Genomic DNA, 18,078 nt, shown 5'->3' with positions numbered 1-18,078 from the left:
ATCTTGCATGCAGAAGGTCGGTAGTTCGAATCCCAGCATTCCATTGGTCCTCAGTGCCTGCCAGGAGCAATTTCTGAGCATAGAGCCAGGAGTGACCCCTGAGCGCTGCCAGATATGACCCAAAAAGAAAAAAAAAAAAGAATTAAGTTTCCAACTCTCTTAAAAAGGGAGGGGCTGGAGCAATAGCACAGCGACAGGATGTTTGATTTTTAAGCAGCCGACCAGGTTCAGTTCCTAGCATCCCATATGGTCCCCAACCCTGTCAGGAGTGATTTCTGAGTGCAGAGCCAGTAGTAACCCCTGAGCACCTCCGGGTCTGCCCCCCAAAAAAAGAAAGAAAGAAAGACAAGTAAAATGTCTGCCAAGAGGCAGGCGGGGAGAGGAGGGAGAGAAACTGGGGACATTGGCGGTGGAAACATGCAATGGTGAAGGGTAGTTACAATGTATGACTGAAACTCAATCATAAACAATTTTGTAAACACAGTGCTTAAATAAAGTATTTTAAAAAGGGGGCCGGAGAGAAAACATGGAGGTAGGGCATTTGCCTTGCATGCAGAAGGACAGTGGTTCAAATCCCAGCATCCCATATGGTCCCCTAAGCCTGCCAGGAGCGATTTCTGAGCGTAGAGCCAGAAGTGACCCCTAAGCGCTGCCGGGTGTGACCCAAAACAACAACAACAACAACAAAAAGTATTTAAAAAAAGACAAGAAAAAGGCGGTTCACCAGATTATTTAACATAATTTTTGGGGGGGCCACACCTGGCGGTGCTCAGGGGTGACTCCTGGCTGTCTGCTCAGAAATAGCTCCTGGCAAGCACGTGGGACCATATGGGACACAGGGATTCGAACCAACCACCATTGGTCCTGGATCAGCTGTTTGCAAGGCAAACGCCGCTGTGCTATCTCTCTGGGCCCTTAACATAATTTCTAATGGTTTATATCTTTGCTTAAATTGTAGCTGGTTCACAGTTATTTGTCACTCACTCTTATTTAATCATTCATTCAGCAAACATTTATCAATTCTTGAAACTATCTTAAGAATATAAAGATGTACTATTTTCAGAACTCTTCTGTCTAGTGGAGAAGAACAGAAACAGGAATAAATGCTACAGTATTAAAAGTATTAGTTTAGAGCAGTGCTTCTCAATTATTTTCTGTCATGCCACTCTAGGAAGGAGAAAACATTTTTTGCGCCCCCCCCCCCCCGCATGACTGTAGATAGTTTTTTTTTGGGTTTTTTTTTTTTTTTTTTTTTTTTTTTTTTTTTTTTTTTTGGTTTTTGGGCCACACCCGGCGGTGCTCAGGGGTTACTCCTGGCTGTCTGCTCAGAAATAGCTCCTGGCAGGCACGGGGGACCATATGGGACACCGGGATTCGAACCAACCACCTTTGGTCCTGGATTGGCTGCTTGCAAGGCAAACGCCGCTGTGCTATCTCTCCGGGCCCAGTAGATAGTATTTTTATTAAAAAGAAAACTTTAGGGTCAGAGAGATAACACATCAGCGTTTGCCTTGCAAGCAGCTGACCCAGGACCTAAGGTGGTTGGTTCAAATCCTGGCGTCCCATATGGTCCCCCGTGCCTTCCAGGAGCTATTTCTTTCTTTCTTTTTTTTTTTTTTTTTTGGTTTTTGGTTTTTGGGTCACACCCAGCATTGCTCAGGGGTTACTCCTGGCTGTCTGCTCAGAAATAGCTCCTGGCAGGCACGGGGGACCATATGGGACACCGGGATTCCAACCAACCACCTTTGGTCCTGGATCGGCTGCTTGCAAGGCAAACACCGTTGCGCTATCTCTCCGGGCCCCCAGGAGCTATTTCTGAGCAGATAGCCAGGAGTAACCCCTGAACACTATCGGGTGTGGCCTAAAAAACAAACAAGCAAAAGAAAACTTTAACTTGCAAAACAAAAATATATAAAATAATTTGTGCTGATTCTTTTTTGGTGCTGATTTTTTAATCAGAGGTGATGTCTGGATTAATGGCTACAATGAGCATATTTTGCAATGCATAGCTTTTCGAAGCAGGGTTTGAAGCAGGACACAGCAACTCTCAGCTCCAAAGACATACAGAGACATAAACATGGGCTTTATCTTGTTATGACAGTGTTTGCCAAGGTCAAATGTGGCCCCCTTTACGGAGGCTCATGCCCCCCCCAGGGGCGCACCCCACTATTTGAGAAGCACTGGTTTAGAGTATGTTAGAACTTCTATGTTTGAAACTCAGTTTTACTCTCAAATCATATATTTATGATCATATGTAATACATTACATTCTCTATGCCATATGTGACAAAATATCTACCAGTTTTTAACATCTTGAAATCTGTTGGAATAAACAACTTCAAAATAATTTTTAGTTTATAATTTTAAGGATCCTCCAATTCAGTTCCTCATTTTGTATAGAATGAAGATAAAAATCAGGTAGTTTAAACCATAGCTCTCAGGTCACAGAAATACTGCCCAACTTTCCCAGATCTTTTGATCCTTTGTAATTGAGTATTGCATATTGCAAATAGATCAGTTATGGGATCTCTGAGATCAAACATGTCCTGGGTTGCATCCAGCTTTGCAATATTTCAGTGACTACGTTGATTAGAAATTAACATTATGTTGAGTATTAATTATGAATTTAAAAATATAGACAAGGGGCTGGAGAGGTGGCACAAGCAGTAGGGTATTTGCCTTGCACATGCTAACCTAAGACTGTAGTTCAATCCCCCAGAGTCCCATATGGTCCCCCAAGCCAGGAGCAATTTGTGAGTGCATAGCCAGGAGTAACCCCTGAGCATCACCAGGTGTGGCCCAAAAACCAAATACACACACACATACACACACACACACACACACACACACACACACACAATATAATACCAAACACACATAGTACACATAGTAGTAAGTACATAACAAGTGCTAATTTCTCACCAATTTATCTCTTTGAGCTATCTCCCCAGCCTTGAGTTTGGTAGTTTTAGATCCCATATATATCTGAGATTGGTTTTTTTTTTTTTATTTCATTCAGCATAATTTCCTTAAGATCTGTCTATGTTGTCACAAGTGGCATTGTTTTATTTATTTTATTTATTTTTATTTTATTTTTATTTTGGTTTTTGGGCCACACCCGGCGTTGCTCAGGGGTGACTCCTGGTTGTCTGCTCAGAAATAGCTCCTGGCAGGCACAGGGGACCATATGGGACACCGGGATTCGAACCAACCACCTTTGGATCGGCTGCTTGCAAGGCAAACACCACTGTGCTATCTCTCCGGGCCCGCATTGTTTTATTTTTGAATAGTGTTTCTTTTTTTGTTTTGTTTTGTTTTTGTTTGGGGGCCACACCCAGAAATGCTCAAGGATTATTCCTGGTTTTGCACTCAGGAATCAGTCCTGGAGGTGCTTGGGGAACATATGGGGTGCTGGTGATTAAATCTGGGTTCATCAGATGTAAGGCAAGCACCCTCCCCAACCTATTGCACTATAACTCTAGCCCCCTGAATAGTGTTTCTATAATTCATTCATATGTCAACAGACACTTCTATATCTTTATTCTATTTGGTTTTTGTTTGGGGGCCATACCTCGTTGTACTTACTTCTGACTCTCTACTCAGGGATTATTCCTGGCAGGCTCAGGGACAATATATGGTGTCAGGGATCAAACCCAGATTGGACATGTGTAAGGCAAATGCCCTACCCACAGTACTATCACTCTAATCCTGTTTCTGTATCTTGGCTATTGTAAATAATATAATCATGGGGTGCAGATATCTCTTTTTTCATGTTCTTTGGATATGTCCACAGAAGTGCAATTGCAGTATTGCACGTTGCAATTTGAGGCACATCCATCTTATTTCCACTGTGATGACACTAGATTACATTCCCATCAATAGTACACAAGAAGTCCCATCACCCCACACACCTTCCACTATTTGTCATCTCTTTTTTTCTTTTTTGGTGTTTTGGGCCACACCCGGTGACACTCAAGGGTTACACCCTGGCTCTGCACTCATTGCTCCTGACTCGGACCATATGGGATGCCAGGGATCAAATCCACATCTATCTTGGGTTAGCCACATGCAAGGCAAATGCCCTACCACAGTGTTATCACTCCAGCCCTTTCTCTTATCTTTTTAAAAGTACCCTTACATATTCTAACAAGTACAAGGGAAGGGGATCACATTTTAACCTAGAAATATAAAAAGTCTAAGTTCTAGGCTTATGTTGCCAGATAATTAAAATTATAATTTTTAATATTCATTTTTTTTGCTTTTAGGAAGCAACTAGTCACATACCTGAATTTAAACATTTGAATAAAATATTTCCCCTTTCAAATTCCAGGTAGGTAAAGACAATCTTCTCTATATTTGACTGCCATGATGCCCACTAGTCTTGAGTTGCTAGTAAGGATCACTTAACAATTGGAAATAATTTTCTCAATATTTAATATTTGAATCTTCCTCCAATGCTCTCTCCCATTCTCTCTGCTATCATGCACACATACACACAAAAGAGATATTGGTTTAAAGTAAAACATAACTGATAAACATAACTTCAAGTTCAATTTTATGTGGTTTTATTTGTATTTGACAACTGTAAAAGAACTAAAACCCTATTGATGTCTTATCACCATAATCTCAACTTGCTATGAATTATCTTCACATGTGTCCTTTCTTAGTTTTACAGGAAGATACTTGATAGATCCAGCTAAGAGTCTCCAAGAGGCTGAAGATCATAAGCCAGAAGAAGAAAAGGCAAACCCCAAATCCTGTATAAGCCATTCTGATTCCCAGAATTCTGAAGCTGGCTTTACTTTACTTGACTTCTCCAAATGAGACAAAAATCAGCCAAGAACAAGACAAAAAGTCAGAACTATAAAAAAAAAATCACTACTATCTAAATCGGACTATCTGAGCAGCTAACTTAAAGTCTAGGAAAGAAGGTGAAACACAATATGAAGAGTTTCCACAGGTTACCACTAGACCAGTAGTTCCCCAAACTGTTTTTATAGTCATTAAATTGGTTGTTAAGGTGGATTTATCAAGTTTGTTTGATGTCCTCAAATGCTTGGTATGAATCAATGTAGTGCTTTAATTCGGGGCCTTCAGAAGAGCACAACCTTGACCTAGCCAATTTTCTTTTCTATCTCATGAATAGTTCCTTACTTTTGAAAAGTATAAACAAAGGACCAGAGCAATTTTACAATAGGTAAGTTACTTGCCTTATAACTGGCCAACCTGAGTTTGATCCCCAGCACTCCATAGGGGTGGTTAAGTGAGAAGACAGTATATAATTTTGAGGAGTGAAAGACATGAAGAAAATAGACCATGATCTATCTGAAGAAAGGAGGGTGGGCTAATTTAGGTTAGAGTGTATTCCTACCTGAATGACAACTGAACTAAGACCTGAACCTCTGAAGCTCTCTACACACCCATCTTAGAAGGACCTAGAGATAGCTCAAAAGTCTGTCATCCTTGGCCCTAGCACAGAACCTAAAGTAGTCCTTGAATACCACTAGGCGTAAACCCAAAACCAAAAGAAAATAATTGAAAAGATCTAGAAGAGGGACCTGGAGCAATAAATAGTACAGCTGGTGAGGTGCTTTCCTTAACACATATCGTATCTCAGTCTGTCCAGAAGTGATCCCTGAGCACAGAGTCAGGAATAAGGCCACATACCCCAACAAAAGATCTAGAAGGGTATCAAATTAAAGCTAGTATCAAAACCCTAAGAAACTATGGATCTGTGACCTCAAGGAATAGATTAGTGTATAGTGACTAGTATATATCACAGAGTACAGTGACTAGGAATTTGCAAGAGAATGTCTTGTAAGCTTTTTCATAAAAGGAATTTGATTTTTACTGCATATAAGGGAAGCCTTATTTATAAGTAAGACTTAATTTAGAAACTATAGCTGCTTTGTAGAAAATAAATGGTTTGTCTAAATGAAGTTTGGCAAAGTTCAAACTAAAATTCAAGACTCCTGATTCCTGCCTAAAACTAAACAAGGTGGGCTGGAGAGATACTACAGCGGGTAAGGCACTTGCCTAGCATGCAGCCTAACTAGGTTCGATTCCCGACATTCCATATGGTCCCCTGAACACCACCCAGGAGTGATTCCTGACTGCAGAGCCAGGAATAACCCCTGAACATTACTGGATGTGGCTCCAAACCTAATTAATTAATTAATTAATTAATAAAGTTACAATGCCTGGCTGTTGCAAACAGGAACAGGCATTCCCAGCCTTTGTTTTACTCAGACTAGTGGGCCCAGAAGTAGAGAAGTAGAGAAGCTTTAGCTGCAAGGTGCAAAAACACCTTAATTCATCTGAGAATTATTTGTACTGCACTTAATCTAGGCATGTGAGATGCCAGTCGACCTTAAGCAAAAAAAAAGGGGGGGCTTCCTTCTCTGCAAAGACTCCTTTCCTCTGCGCTCCCATACCGGGAGAGTCAACAGATTAACAGCTAGCAGCAGTCTTTCTAAGACCCAGCTTCAGGAACCCCTGGAGACTCCTTCTCCCAGGCCACCAATTAGGACGCGGGAGAACCGACAGGAGCGGGCTCTCTGGGGGCGGGGCCTACCTGGCCTCCTTCTGCGCCTGTGCAGGAGACACGCTAACGCACGCACGGTTGTGGGGTCACCGGAACTTGGCGCCGCCGACTTTTTTTACTTCCGGGTCGGAACCATGGCCAGCTTTTTGCTTCCGGGTCGGAGCCATGGCGGTGGCAAATTCAAGCCCTGTCAACCCCGTGGTGTTCTTCGATGTCAGCATAGGCGGCCAGGTGAAACCGGAGGCAGCCACCCAGCCTCGCCCCGAAAAAAGAAACTGCACGGAACCAAAGCAAGCAGATCTGACCCGCCCAGGGTCAGGGGTTCGGGAAGGCCGAGAGTGAAGTGGGACCAGAAGCGTCCTGTGTGATGGGGAAGGGAGGGAGGTGCAAGAGGCCTGCACACCCCAGACCAGGAAAAGGAAAAGGGGAGACCAAAAGTCGGGGAGAGGGCACGACTCTGGGCATGGGAAGAGTCGGGCGGGAAGGAGAGATCGGCCCTCCTTGCTCCTGCTCCCCCAGACCCTCCTGGCGTAGGCCGGGCCTTCTGACAGCCTCGCATCCTTTGCAGGAGGTTGGCCGCATGAAGATCGAGCTCTTTGCAGACGTTGTGCCTAAGACGGCAGAAAATTTTCGGTAAGGAATAGAATAGCCCCAACTAGGGACCTAAATTGGTCCCGGTTCGTGGAATCTTGCGTAGCCCCCCTCGACCTAGCACTGCAAACCAGGTCTTCTCTTCTGGTCGTGAAGTCTGAACACTACCCTCACCACCACCCCACAACACACTTTTGACTGTTTCTGTTTTTTTGGTTCATGTTGTTCATCTCTGTGCCTGGCTGCTTGGCTTTGGGGTTCCCTTTGCCTCCTGAGGTTAGAGGTGCCCCCTGAAGTGATGCCATGGCGACTGAATCGTTCTTCCTTCTCTTGCAGGCAGTTCTGCACTGGAGAATTCAGGTTAGTCTCACCTCTGGTTAACGTCCCTGTTTTTTCCCCAGGTCAGGAATGGGGGTTCTGGGGTTCTAGAGAGGATTTCAGGGAAACCAGTGAATGGTTGCTGATAGCAGTAATGAAGAATAATACTTAAAGGGCTAATTTCCCTTTACTTGCCTGCCTGATCTCTCTTTCTGTTGTTCTGCCCTGTTGTCTCCTTATGGTTAAACTGGAAAGGGCAGCAATTACCCGTCATCATTCCAAGTCTTTTCTTTGGTTGCAGAAAAGATGGGGTTCCTATTGGATACAAAGGGAGCACCTTCCACAGGTATGTACTTGGGTAAGCCATCTTTAGGGTATTAACCTATACAGTGCATTGTTAGATCTTTGGTTTTTGGGTCACACCCGGCAGCACTCAGGGGCTACTCCTGGCTCTATGCTCAAAAATCACTCCTGGCAGGTTTGGGGGACCATATGGGATGCCGGGATTTGAACCACCAATCTTCTGCTTGGAAGTTAAATGCCTTACCTCCATGCTATCTCTCCAGCCCCGAAAAGGAATGTTTTTGTGAACTCTTTTTTTTTTTTTTGTGAACCAAATCTTTACATTTGGTTTAAAGATGTATTAAATGTCAAAGTGCCATGTTTTGAAGTCGTTATTGAACCATAAGAACTAACAAATTCTCCCATGAACCTTTGTTCTGTTTTAGGGTCATAAAGGATTTCATGATTCAGGGAGGAGATTTTGTTAATGTAAGTATTGTTCCTTTTTTATCAAGGTGCTATAGGTTATCATTGATACTTCTATTTATATGATAGGGACTTTTAACCAATTGTCAACGTTGATAAAGGGGAAATGGAAATGGAATGTCAATTTGAGTTGTTGGCTACTACCACTAAATGACAAGCATCACCAGTTTTTAGAATGCATGAGTGAGTATAGGGGAAGTAGTGTGATGGACAGGCCACTTGCCTTGCACAGGGCCACCCTGGATTCAATCCCTGTTATCCTCAGTGATCCCCCATATACCACTAGGAGTGATTTATGAGTGCATAGCCAGGAGTAAATCCTGAGCACCACCAGGTGTGTGTGTGGGGCCCCCTCTCATTTTTACAAAATGTTATAGATATGACCATTGTTTTAAAAAACTAATTAAGGAGGGGCAGAGCAGTGGCGTAAGAGGTAAGGCATCTGCCTTGCCAGCGCTAGCCTAGGATGGACCTCAACTCGATTCCCAGCATCCCATATGGTCCCCCAAGCCAGGAGTGATTTCTGAGTGCATAACCAGGAGTAACCCCTGAGCATCACCAGGTATGGCCCCCTTCCCCCCAAAAAAAAACCTAATTAAGGGAAGTACACCCAAAGGTACACAGAGCTTACTCCTAGCTCTGTGCTCAGCGATCAATCCTGGCAGCCTTGGGGGATCATAGAGTGTGCTGAGGATCAAATCCAAGTTGCCTGCATAGAAGGCAAATGTGCTACTCATTGTAGGTAGGCCCTAAAATGAATGATTTCTGTGGATCAGAGAGATAATACAGAGTGTAGGACATTTGCCTTGCACACGGCTGACCTAGATTCAGTTCCTAGAACCTCACCTCTCATAAACACACACACACACACACACACACACACACACACAAACGCACTGATTTTCCTCCCCTTTATCTTTGTTGTGATGATAGGGGATCACACAAAGGTTTGATTATGTTTATACTCTTCCCTCGGGTGCTTCTTGGGGTTGTACTTTAGTTATGATGCTCCCATACATTCTGGCTATTGTGCTTGCTGTGGATTCAGTTTCTGGCAAGGTGCTCACCCATCTTTAGTTGAGGTACTCTGTGGGAGGTTGTATGCTTTAGATACAGTGCATATCTGACTGTGCTCAGAAATTGCATACTCTGTTGCAGTGCAAGCAGTCCTAAGCAGCAAAGTCATAGGGCCTGTGCTTAGCAGATGTTAGCACCAGGGATAGAACTCTCAACCTTACACTTAGAAGACAAGGAATTTTTACTGATGAGCTGGAAGAATGTCCCTGGATTCCCACAGATATCATTTTGATTGAGTCACAGATATTGTGGTCCAAATTTCTACCCTATTGGTCAGAGATTGAAGTTTTTCCAATCATTCCTATGGATGGCAACCCCAAATTAGGTGAAGCTGATGCAACTTGACTTTTTCTAGAATGTAAGTAAGTCCCTTACTAGTGAGCTAATTGCTTATACATCATTTCCCCTGATAATATATTGACTGAAAGTTAATTAGTGGACAAGGAATCAGCACAAAAGAGTAGAGGATAGTTCTGGAGAGATGTTTTCTCTGTTCCCTGGGAAAGCTCCTAGAGTATTCCTTCACTGTTAAGGTTTTTCTTATGCTGTTTGACCCTATTAGCTATTAAGTTATTCTTATGCTATTCTCTCTCTCTTTCTCTCTCTCTCTCTCTTTTTTTTTTTTTTGTTTTTTGGGCCACATCCATTTGACGCTCAGGGGTTACTCCTGGCTATGCGCTCAAAAATCGCTCCAGGCTTGGAGGGACCATATGGGACGCTGGGGATCGAACCGCAGTTCGTCCTATGCTAGCACTTGCAAAGCAGAGATACCTTACCTCTAGCGCCACCTTCCCGGCCCCTCTTATGCTATTCTCATGCTATATTCCCCCTTTCAAATCTCCTCCTTCCCAACTCAAGGTTGTTGAATTAAATCACCTTTTGGGGGGGAAAGGGGCAGGTGATTTTGGAGCTACACCTGGTAGTACTCAGGACTTACTCCTGGTTCTGTGCTCAGGGATCACGCCCACTCCTGGCATGCTCTGGACACCATATGGGATAGTTGAAGTCAGGTTAGCTTTGTGCAAAGCAAGCACCTTACCCAATGTACTATTTCTATGGTCATAATCACATTTTTTTCCCTTTAAACTTAACTTTTTGTTCCTATCCACTTGGTCCTGTGCATAGTCTTTCTTATTAATTTGGTTACTCACATTGCTATTTTTTTTTACCTAGATGATATTCTTTCTGTGTGTTTAGTTAAGTGCTCACAAGTTGTTTAACACATGTCTTTCCTGTCCTAAATAATGTTTAAAAATAATAGATTTTATGCATAATCAAGCTTACAAAAATTTTTGTGGGGCCAGAGCAATAGTATAGTGGATAAAGTACTTTGTTTGCTGATAACCAACTCAAATTCAATCCCTAGCACCATATATAGTCCCCTGAGCCCCACCAGGAGTGATCCCTAAACACAGGGCCCTCAGAAAGGTCTCAGTACTGTTGGGTGTGACCCAGAACAATGACAACATAAAAAAATCAATTATTTTGTTTGATCCATGTGATATAAAACTGGAATTTCACCAAAATATTTCTGGAGGCTTTAATTTTTCTTTACAGAATGAAACTTACGAGTATACTGAGTGTATGCTTCCCATGCAGAGATAATTGGTTGGAATCATGTCACTTCTTTTAGATAGAAATGTCTTTGCCACTTCATCATAGTCCCCATCACCTGCTTTCCCTATTTATGACCCCTCTCACATTTAAGTTTGCAATCCCTGACCACAACTACTACAGTAGGGCTTTGATGTGATCACCCTAAGACTTTTTTGTTAGCTAATATGAAGGACTGAAAGACTATTCTTTGACTACTTTCCTTTCTTCTGTGCACCACTATGTTATCTTCTCAGGGACAGACTCAACTTTTTTCTAGTCTTTGCCAGGAACCTGCTAATGCCCTGGAGTTAGTAATTAGTTGAGGCAGAGTGTCGAAAGTAGTTGCTTAGGGGCCGGAGAGATAAAACAGCGGTAGGGCATTTGCCATGCATGCAGAGGATGCAGGCATCCCATATGGTCCCCCGAGCCTGCCAGAGGCAATTTCTGAGCATAGAGCCAGGAGTAGCCCCTGAGCACTGTCGGGTGTGACCCAAAAAAACCAAAACAAAAACAATGTAGTTGCTCAAAGCCACCATTACAGAAAAAAACGTGAAACAGGTACAGAAGGGGTTGAGACCTTTAAAAAGGTGGACTAGGAATATTTGTTTGTTGTAATCTTTTCTTATAGGGGGTTTTGGACCATATCTAATGGTGCTCAGAGTACCATGTGGTGCCTTGGATGAGCCAAGGTCTACTGCATGAAAAACAAATACCTTAATCCCTGTACTATCTTTCTCTCTTTCTCTTCGTGTACATAATAACTTTATATTTGTTTTGTTTTTTGTTTGTTTGCCAAAGGAAAATGTAAAGAGGGGGGAAAATAATAAATTTCAGTAGGTTTAAGTTATTGTCTTTAATCGTTTTAAAAAATTTCTACAATGGCCTGATGGCTAGCACAGCAGGTACAGTATTTGTCTTGAATGTGACCAACAACAGTTTTGGTCACTGCATCTCACATGGATCTCCGAGCACTGCCAGGAGTAACCCTTGAGTGTTGCTGAGTGTGGCCCAAAATAAACCAACAAAATTCTACATTTCCTCTTGTCCTTAGGACTTCTAAAACACATTTCCTAGTAGCTACCTAGTATTCCATTATGAAATGACAATTTATTTGTTCAGTCAACTATTAAAGTTATTTTTGTGTGCTGAGATTTTGTCGTTTTCCCTATGTTGGTTTCTAAAGAACAATAGTGTGATTATAGAGAATGATGTAATTGGTCTTCCCTGGATTAATTGAGAAATTGGAAATGAACTTGTTTCTTCTTCCTCCTGTTATGTATGTGGAATTAAAGATACAGCAGTTCACAAGTAGTGCTGTATGGATTGCAAAGTGCTTTTCCTGAGCACTTTCTAATTGGATGTTCTTGACAGTGTTAAAAGGAGAAGATGATTGCTTCCTAGATCAGGTATTCAGGTATGAAGTCCCAGCGCATAGTGGTGGATCTGAAACAAATCCAGGCTTTGTGGAGTATAGTGCAAAGTATTTGGTTTGGTATCATTTTTAGTCAGATAAGACTTGGATGTGACAGCTGTTTTTCCTTTTTGGTGCCATCAGGATTACAGACAGTACTGCTGCCCCTGTCATACTTGGCACGTGTGGCATGCTGGGGATTTGAACTCATGCCATACACTTGCAGGGTTACAAGGCTGGTACTCTTAGCCACTGCCCTGTTCCTGCAGCCCTTGACAGTTGTTTTCTTCCTGACTTACATTAGTGTTCTTTGCATGTCTCAGTTAAGGGTCCCTGATTTCTGTGCAGTTTTCCTTCCTACCATGCACCCAGTTTTCTTTTTTTTTTTCCCCCACTAATTGCTTGGAAGAGGCTGGTCCTATAGATTAAAACTCAGGCAAAGCAGAGAACAATAATAGTACAATGATCACACCTGTTATTCTTTATTTTTTTTGTTTTTTTGTTTTTTGTTTTTGGATTACACCCAGCAACGCTCAGTGCTCAGTGTGTGATTGGCTTCCCTCAATATTGCCTTTACACCCCAGCAAGTCTATTTAGAATACTACCAATGACTTCGGTCGAATTGGTTTATTACCTGATTTAAGTTTGCTTACCTGAAAAAAAGAAGGGAAGATGTTAATGCTGAGTCCACAGGATTATTAAAGTGCAAACAGATAACTGCAAATAAAGCTTGTTTAAGCAAAAATTGGGAGGTCACAAGGTGTTTGATGGGGAGAGGGGGTGAGAGGGAACCTAAAGATGGGGGTACAGGGATGCTCACAGTCTAGCTGAGGGGTAGTGAGAGAGAGCATGGCTTTCCTAAAACACTGATTTTAGTTTGTTTGTTTGTTTATTTTGTTTTGTTTTGTTTTTTGGGGCCACACCTGGCAGTCCTCAGGGGTTACTCCCGGCTGTCTGCTCAGAAATAGCTCCTGGCAAGCACGGGGGACCATATGGGACACCGGGATTCCAACCAACCACCTTAGGTCCTGGATCGGCTGCTTGCAAGGCAAACGCCGCTGTGCTATTTCTCCGGGCCCTGATTTTAGTTTTATAAATCATGAAGCTTAAATTTAAATAGAGAAAATTTTAACAGGAAAAAGTAAAAGACAATGTATTTTGGACCTTAAAAGGAAAAAAAATTGAAGTAGGAGCTGGAAAGCCATGTAGAGCCCAGACAGTTCTTCTCTCCTCATGACTAGTGTCTCCACACACTAAAGTTCTTTCTGTTTCAAATTACTGTGTCAAGATCTTCCCCTATATTTTCATGTATGTGATATGGGTTCCACCTCAGAGAGCGGCTGTCCCACCTCATATGATTCCCAGATAATGAACTCTGGTTGACAGTTCTAGTTGACCCTAAAAGAACAAGACTACCTTCCTCAGCCTGATGTGGCTAGGAGGGTTATATCCAAGTACCCACCCACCTTCTAGATTGGGAAAGTGGGCAGTAATGGGTTCACTGATTCCTTTTGTCTGCCTGAGGGCACTGGGGCCTTTGTGGATGGCAAGAATAACAGGTGTGGGGGCTGGAGAGATAGCATGGAGGTAGTGTGTTTGCCTTACATGTAGAAGGTTGGTGGTTCGAATCCCGGCATCCCATATGGTCCCCTGTGCCTGCCAGGAGTGGTTTCTGAGCATAGAGCCAGGAGTGACCCCTGAGCGTTGCTGGGTGTGATCTATAGGACCAACTGTGATATATATTACCCATATTATGATCTGCCTTAGTTACACTGTAGACTGCAGTGCTGTGATCGCAGTGTAGGGTCAAACAAATCTGGTTCCCAAAGTGACCTACCAGAGAGAAAATCTATTTCAGAGGAACTGAGCTTTCTATACAACACTTTCTGAGTGTTAAGAGTTGCTAACACTTTTCTTTTTCCTGCCCAGGGTGATGGGACTGGAGTTGCCAGTATTTACCGTGGACCATTTGCAGATGAAAATTTTAAACTTAGACACTCCGCCCCAGGCCTGCTTTCTATGGTAAGTGAGAACCAGCCAAGGTTTTGAATTAGATTGGTAGCTATGGAGGCCCAGTTATAACTCCTGGGAATAGAATCAAGTGTGTGGCTTCAATCAAGTGCTTGCCTCTACCATGCCTGCCTCCTTCCTCAGTCTAGCTTGATTCCTTGTGCTGGCTGACTCTGGCAGATGAGGAGACCAAAAATGAATGGGGTGGGGGGAGAGCTTCTTATCATGGTTTAAGCCAGGATATGGGCTGGGAATTCAGTCTGAATGCTCAGATGTGGCCAGTGTCAAGCCCCAAGATCCCCTCATCACCTCCTACTCCTACTCCCTATCCTCTTGACTCTCTTTTGGTTATTACCCCCCTTCACACACAGTGGGCTGAAGGTGCCTTGGTTGAGGCTTTGGGAATAGGAAGGATAGTGTATGATTATCATGCCTTTTACAGTCCTTCTTGCCCACCGTTTTGTTTTCTATTTTCTGGAGGTAAACTCAGCAGAGTTTAGAGGCTTCTCCCTGCATGGTACTCGGGCTGTTATATAGGGGATCTTGTGCCAGGGTTTGAACTTGATGCTCCTGTAATGCACACAGTCTGTGTGCTCCAGCCCTCTAAGCCATCTGCCTTGCTCTGTCCATTGTATATAAAGACCTCATCTATCTAAATGCCTCTCTGTCCATCATGTTAATTCCCCTTCTCTTCTTTCTTACTCTCCCTCAGCTTCCCTCTCACTTTCCTTTTTTTAAAAATTAATTTTAGGGGCTGGAGAGATAGCATGGAAGTAGGGCATTTGCCTTTCATGCAGACAACGGTGGTTCAAATTCAAGCATCTCATATGGTCCCCCGAGCCTGCCAGGAGTGATTACTGAGCATAAAGTCAGGAGTAACCCCTGAGCGCAGCCATGTGTGATCCAAAAAACTTTTTTTAATTTTTAGCCGGAGTGGTGGTACAAGCTGTAAGGCATCTGCCTTGCACATGCCAGCCTAGGACAGACCGCAGTTCGATCCCCTGACATCCCATATGGTCCCCAAAACCAGGAACGATTTCTGAGCGCATGGCCAGGAGTAACCTCTGAGTGTCACCAGGTGTAGCCGAAAATAAACAAAAATATAAATTGACCCCGGAGAGATAGCACAGCGGCGTTTGCCTTGCAAGCAGCTGATCCAGGACCAAAGGTGGTTGGTTCGAATCCCAGTGTCCCATATGGTCCCCTGTGCCTGCCAGGAGCTATTTCTGAGCAGACAGCCAGGAGTAACCCCTGAGCACTGCCGGGTGTGGCCCCCCCCAAAAAAAATTGATTTTTAGGGGCCGAAGAGATAGCACAACAGTAGGGCATTTGCCTTGCATGCGGCCAACCCAGGACACACCTAGGTTTGCTCGCCAGCATCCCATATGGACCCCCAAGCCAGGAGTGATTTCTGAGCACAGAGCCAGAAGTTACCTCTGAATGCCACTGGGTGTGGCCCAAAAAAACAATTTTTTAAAATTAAATACAGTTACAGAGTTGTTCATAATTGAGTTTCTGTCATGTCAATGTTCAGCACCTGTCCTTTACATGCCCCCCACCAATGTCCCCAGTTTCCCTCTCCCACATTGCTCTTCTCCCTCACCTGCCTCTATAGTAAACATTTCTCTCTCTCTTTTTCTTTCTCTCTCTTCTTCTCTCTCTTCCTCTCTCTCCCTCTCTCTCTCTCTCTCTTTCCCTCTCCCCCTTTTTTTCCTTTAGACACTGGTTTGCTGCAATGTTGTTACTGATGGGGTATCATATACATCACTTTATCTTTTTTCAGCACCCAATTCTTATACAATTCTTGTAAAAGAGTTGTCATTTACAACTATTATTGTGATAGTGGTCTCTTGTCTGTCCTAACTGCACTCTCCTGTTCTTTGTAGCAAGCTTCCTATCAAGAGCCAGTCCTTCTGACCCTCATCTCTATTGTCTTTTTTTAACATACTTTTTTCTGGGAGGGGGGGCCCACACCCGGCGGTGCTCAGAAGTTACTCCTGGCTATCTGCTCAGAAATTGCTCCTGGCAGGCACGGGGGACCATATGGGACGCCGGGATTCGAACCAACCATCTTGAGTCCTGGATCGGCTGCTTGCAAGGCAAACACCGCTGTGCTATCTCTCCGGCCCCAACATACTTTTTTTTTAACATACTATCCCATATATGGGTGTCATCATTGTAGTTTATCCCATTTTCTCTGACTAATTTTGCTTAGCATAATACTATATCCATCCACATATAAGCAAATTTCATGACTTCATTTTTATCCTTATAGCTAAGTAGTTTTCCATTGTGAACATGTACCATAGTTTCTTTAGCCACTCATCTGTTCTCAGACACTTGTATTATTTGGAGATTCTGGCTATTGAGAATAATGCTACAATGAACATAGGAGAGCAGCTGCCTTTTCTACACTGTGTTTTTAGGTCTGTATGGAATGGTCTCATGAATGGTATTCCTAGGTCATATGGAAGCCCAATTTATAGTTTTTTTAAGAATGTCCATTTTGGGGCCGGAGAGATAGCATGGGAGGTAAGGCGTTTGCCTTTCATGCAGAAGGACGGTGGTTCAAATCCCGGCATCCCATATGGTCCCCTGAGCATAGAGCCAGGAGTAACCCCTGAGCGCTGCCAGGTGTGACCCAAAAACCAAAAACCAAAAAAAAAAAAAAAAAAAAAAAGAATGTCCATTTTCTGATTTTGTGTTCCTTTTGTGATATGTTGGGGCCGGGGAGATAGCATGGAGGTAAGGCGTTTGCATGCAGAATGGTGGTTCGAATCCTTATGTCCCGTATGGTCCCCCGAGCGTGCCAGGAACGATTTCTGAGTGTAAAGCCAGAAGTAACACCTGAGCGCTGTCAGGTGTGATTCCCCCCCCCCCCGCCCCCCAAAAAAAGAATGTCCATAGTGTTTTCCAGAAAGGCTAGATTAGTCTATATCCCCACCAACAGTGAACAAGAGTCCCTTTCTCCCTACATCCAAGTCAGCTCTGGTTGTTCTTGTTCTTTTTGATGAAGTCTGAGATGATATCTCATTGTTGTTTTGATCTGCAATGCTAATGATTAGTTTTATAATTTTTCATGTGTTTTTTGTTCATTTCTATTTCTTCTTTGAAAAGTTTTTGTCTATCTCTTTTGCCCATTGTTTGATGGGGTTAATGTCTTGTAATTTTCTACCAGTGTCATATATCTTTTCTATTAACCCCTTGTTATTGGTGGACAAATAATTTCTCCTATTTTGTAGGCTCTCTTTGTATCCTGATCATTGTTTCCTTTGAGGTGCAGAAGCTTCTTACTTCAATGTCATTTCATTTGTTGTTCTTTGCTTCTATTTGCTTTGTCAGTGGTATTTTATTAAAGATACCTTTAGGGGCTGGAGCGATAGCACAGCGGTGGGGCGTTTGCCTTGGATGTGGCCAACACAGGCCAACCCCAGTTTGATTCTCTGGCATCCCATATGGTCCTCCAACTCTGCTAGGAGCGATTTCTGAGCGCAGAGCCAGGAGTAACCCCTGAGCGCTGCTGGGTGTGAACCCAAAAGCAAACAAAAAAGATACCTTTAGCTTCAGTGGCATGGAAAGTTCTACCTACATTTTCCTCTGTGTACTTTATGGATTCAGGTGTGTTTTCAGGATCTTTTAATTCATTTTGATTTGACTTTAGTGCATGGTGTAAAACAGTCTCATCTTATGTGGAGAATTTCTGAAGTATCACATATATCTGATTAGAGCTTACCCCATGCAGTTTTTTTTAACATTTTAACAAA

The 18,078-nt window shown here is 43.1% G+C and overlaps 2 protein-coding genes across 2 annotated transcripts in view; both read left to right on the top strand.

Moving 5' to 3' along the window:
- Positions 1–5,028, top strand: part of CCDC30 (coiled-coil domain containing 30) — a 63,779-nt gene extending 58,751 nt beyond the window's left edge. Inside the window, exons 13-14 of the mRNA XM_049774725.1 lie at positions 4,265–4,329; positions 4,667–5,028. Of these exons, the coding sequence (XP_049630682.1) occupies positions 4,265–4,329; positions 4,667–4,823 (222 nt within the window). The 3' untranslated portion in view covers positions 4,824–5,028. The remainder of the gene's footprint in view (positions 1–4,264; positions 4,330–4,666) is intronic.
- A 1,649-nt stretch (positions 5,029–6,677) lies between these two features.
- Positions 6,678–18,078, top strand: part of PPIH (peptidylprolyl isomerase H) — a 33,446-nt gene continuing 22,045 nt past the window's right edge. Inside the window, exons 1-6 of the mRNA XM_049775076.1 lie at positions 6,678–6,774; positions 7,112–7,176; positions 7,471–7,494; positions 7,754–7,798; positions 8,181–8,223; positions 14,234–14,326. Of these exons, the coding sequence (XP_049631033.1) occupies positions 6,709–6,774; positions 7,112–7,176; positions 7,471–7,494; positions 7,754–7,798; positions 8,181–8,223; positions 14,234–14,326 (336 nt within the window). The 5' untranslated portion in view covers positions 6,678–6,708. The remainder of the gene's footprint in view (positions 6,775–7,111; positions 7,177–7,470; positions 7,495–7,753; positions 7,799–8,180; positions 8,224–14,233; positions 14,327–18,078) is intronic.

Source organism: Suncus etruscus, chromosome 6 (genome assembly GCF_024139225.1).
Source record: "Suncus etruscus isolate mSunEtr1 chromosome 6, mSunEtr1.pri.cur, whole genome shotgun sequence".
Lineage (NCBI taxonomy): Eukaryota > Metazoa > Chordata > Mammalia > Eulipotyphla > Soricidae > Suncus > Suncus etruscus.
Note: the sequence above shows the minus strand (reverse complement) of the source record. Positions and strands in the feature narration are given on the sequence as shown.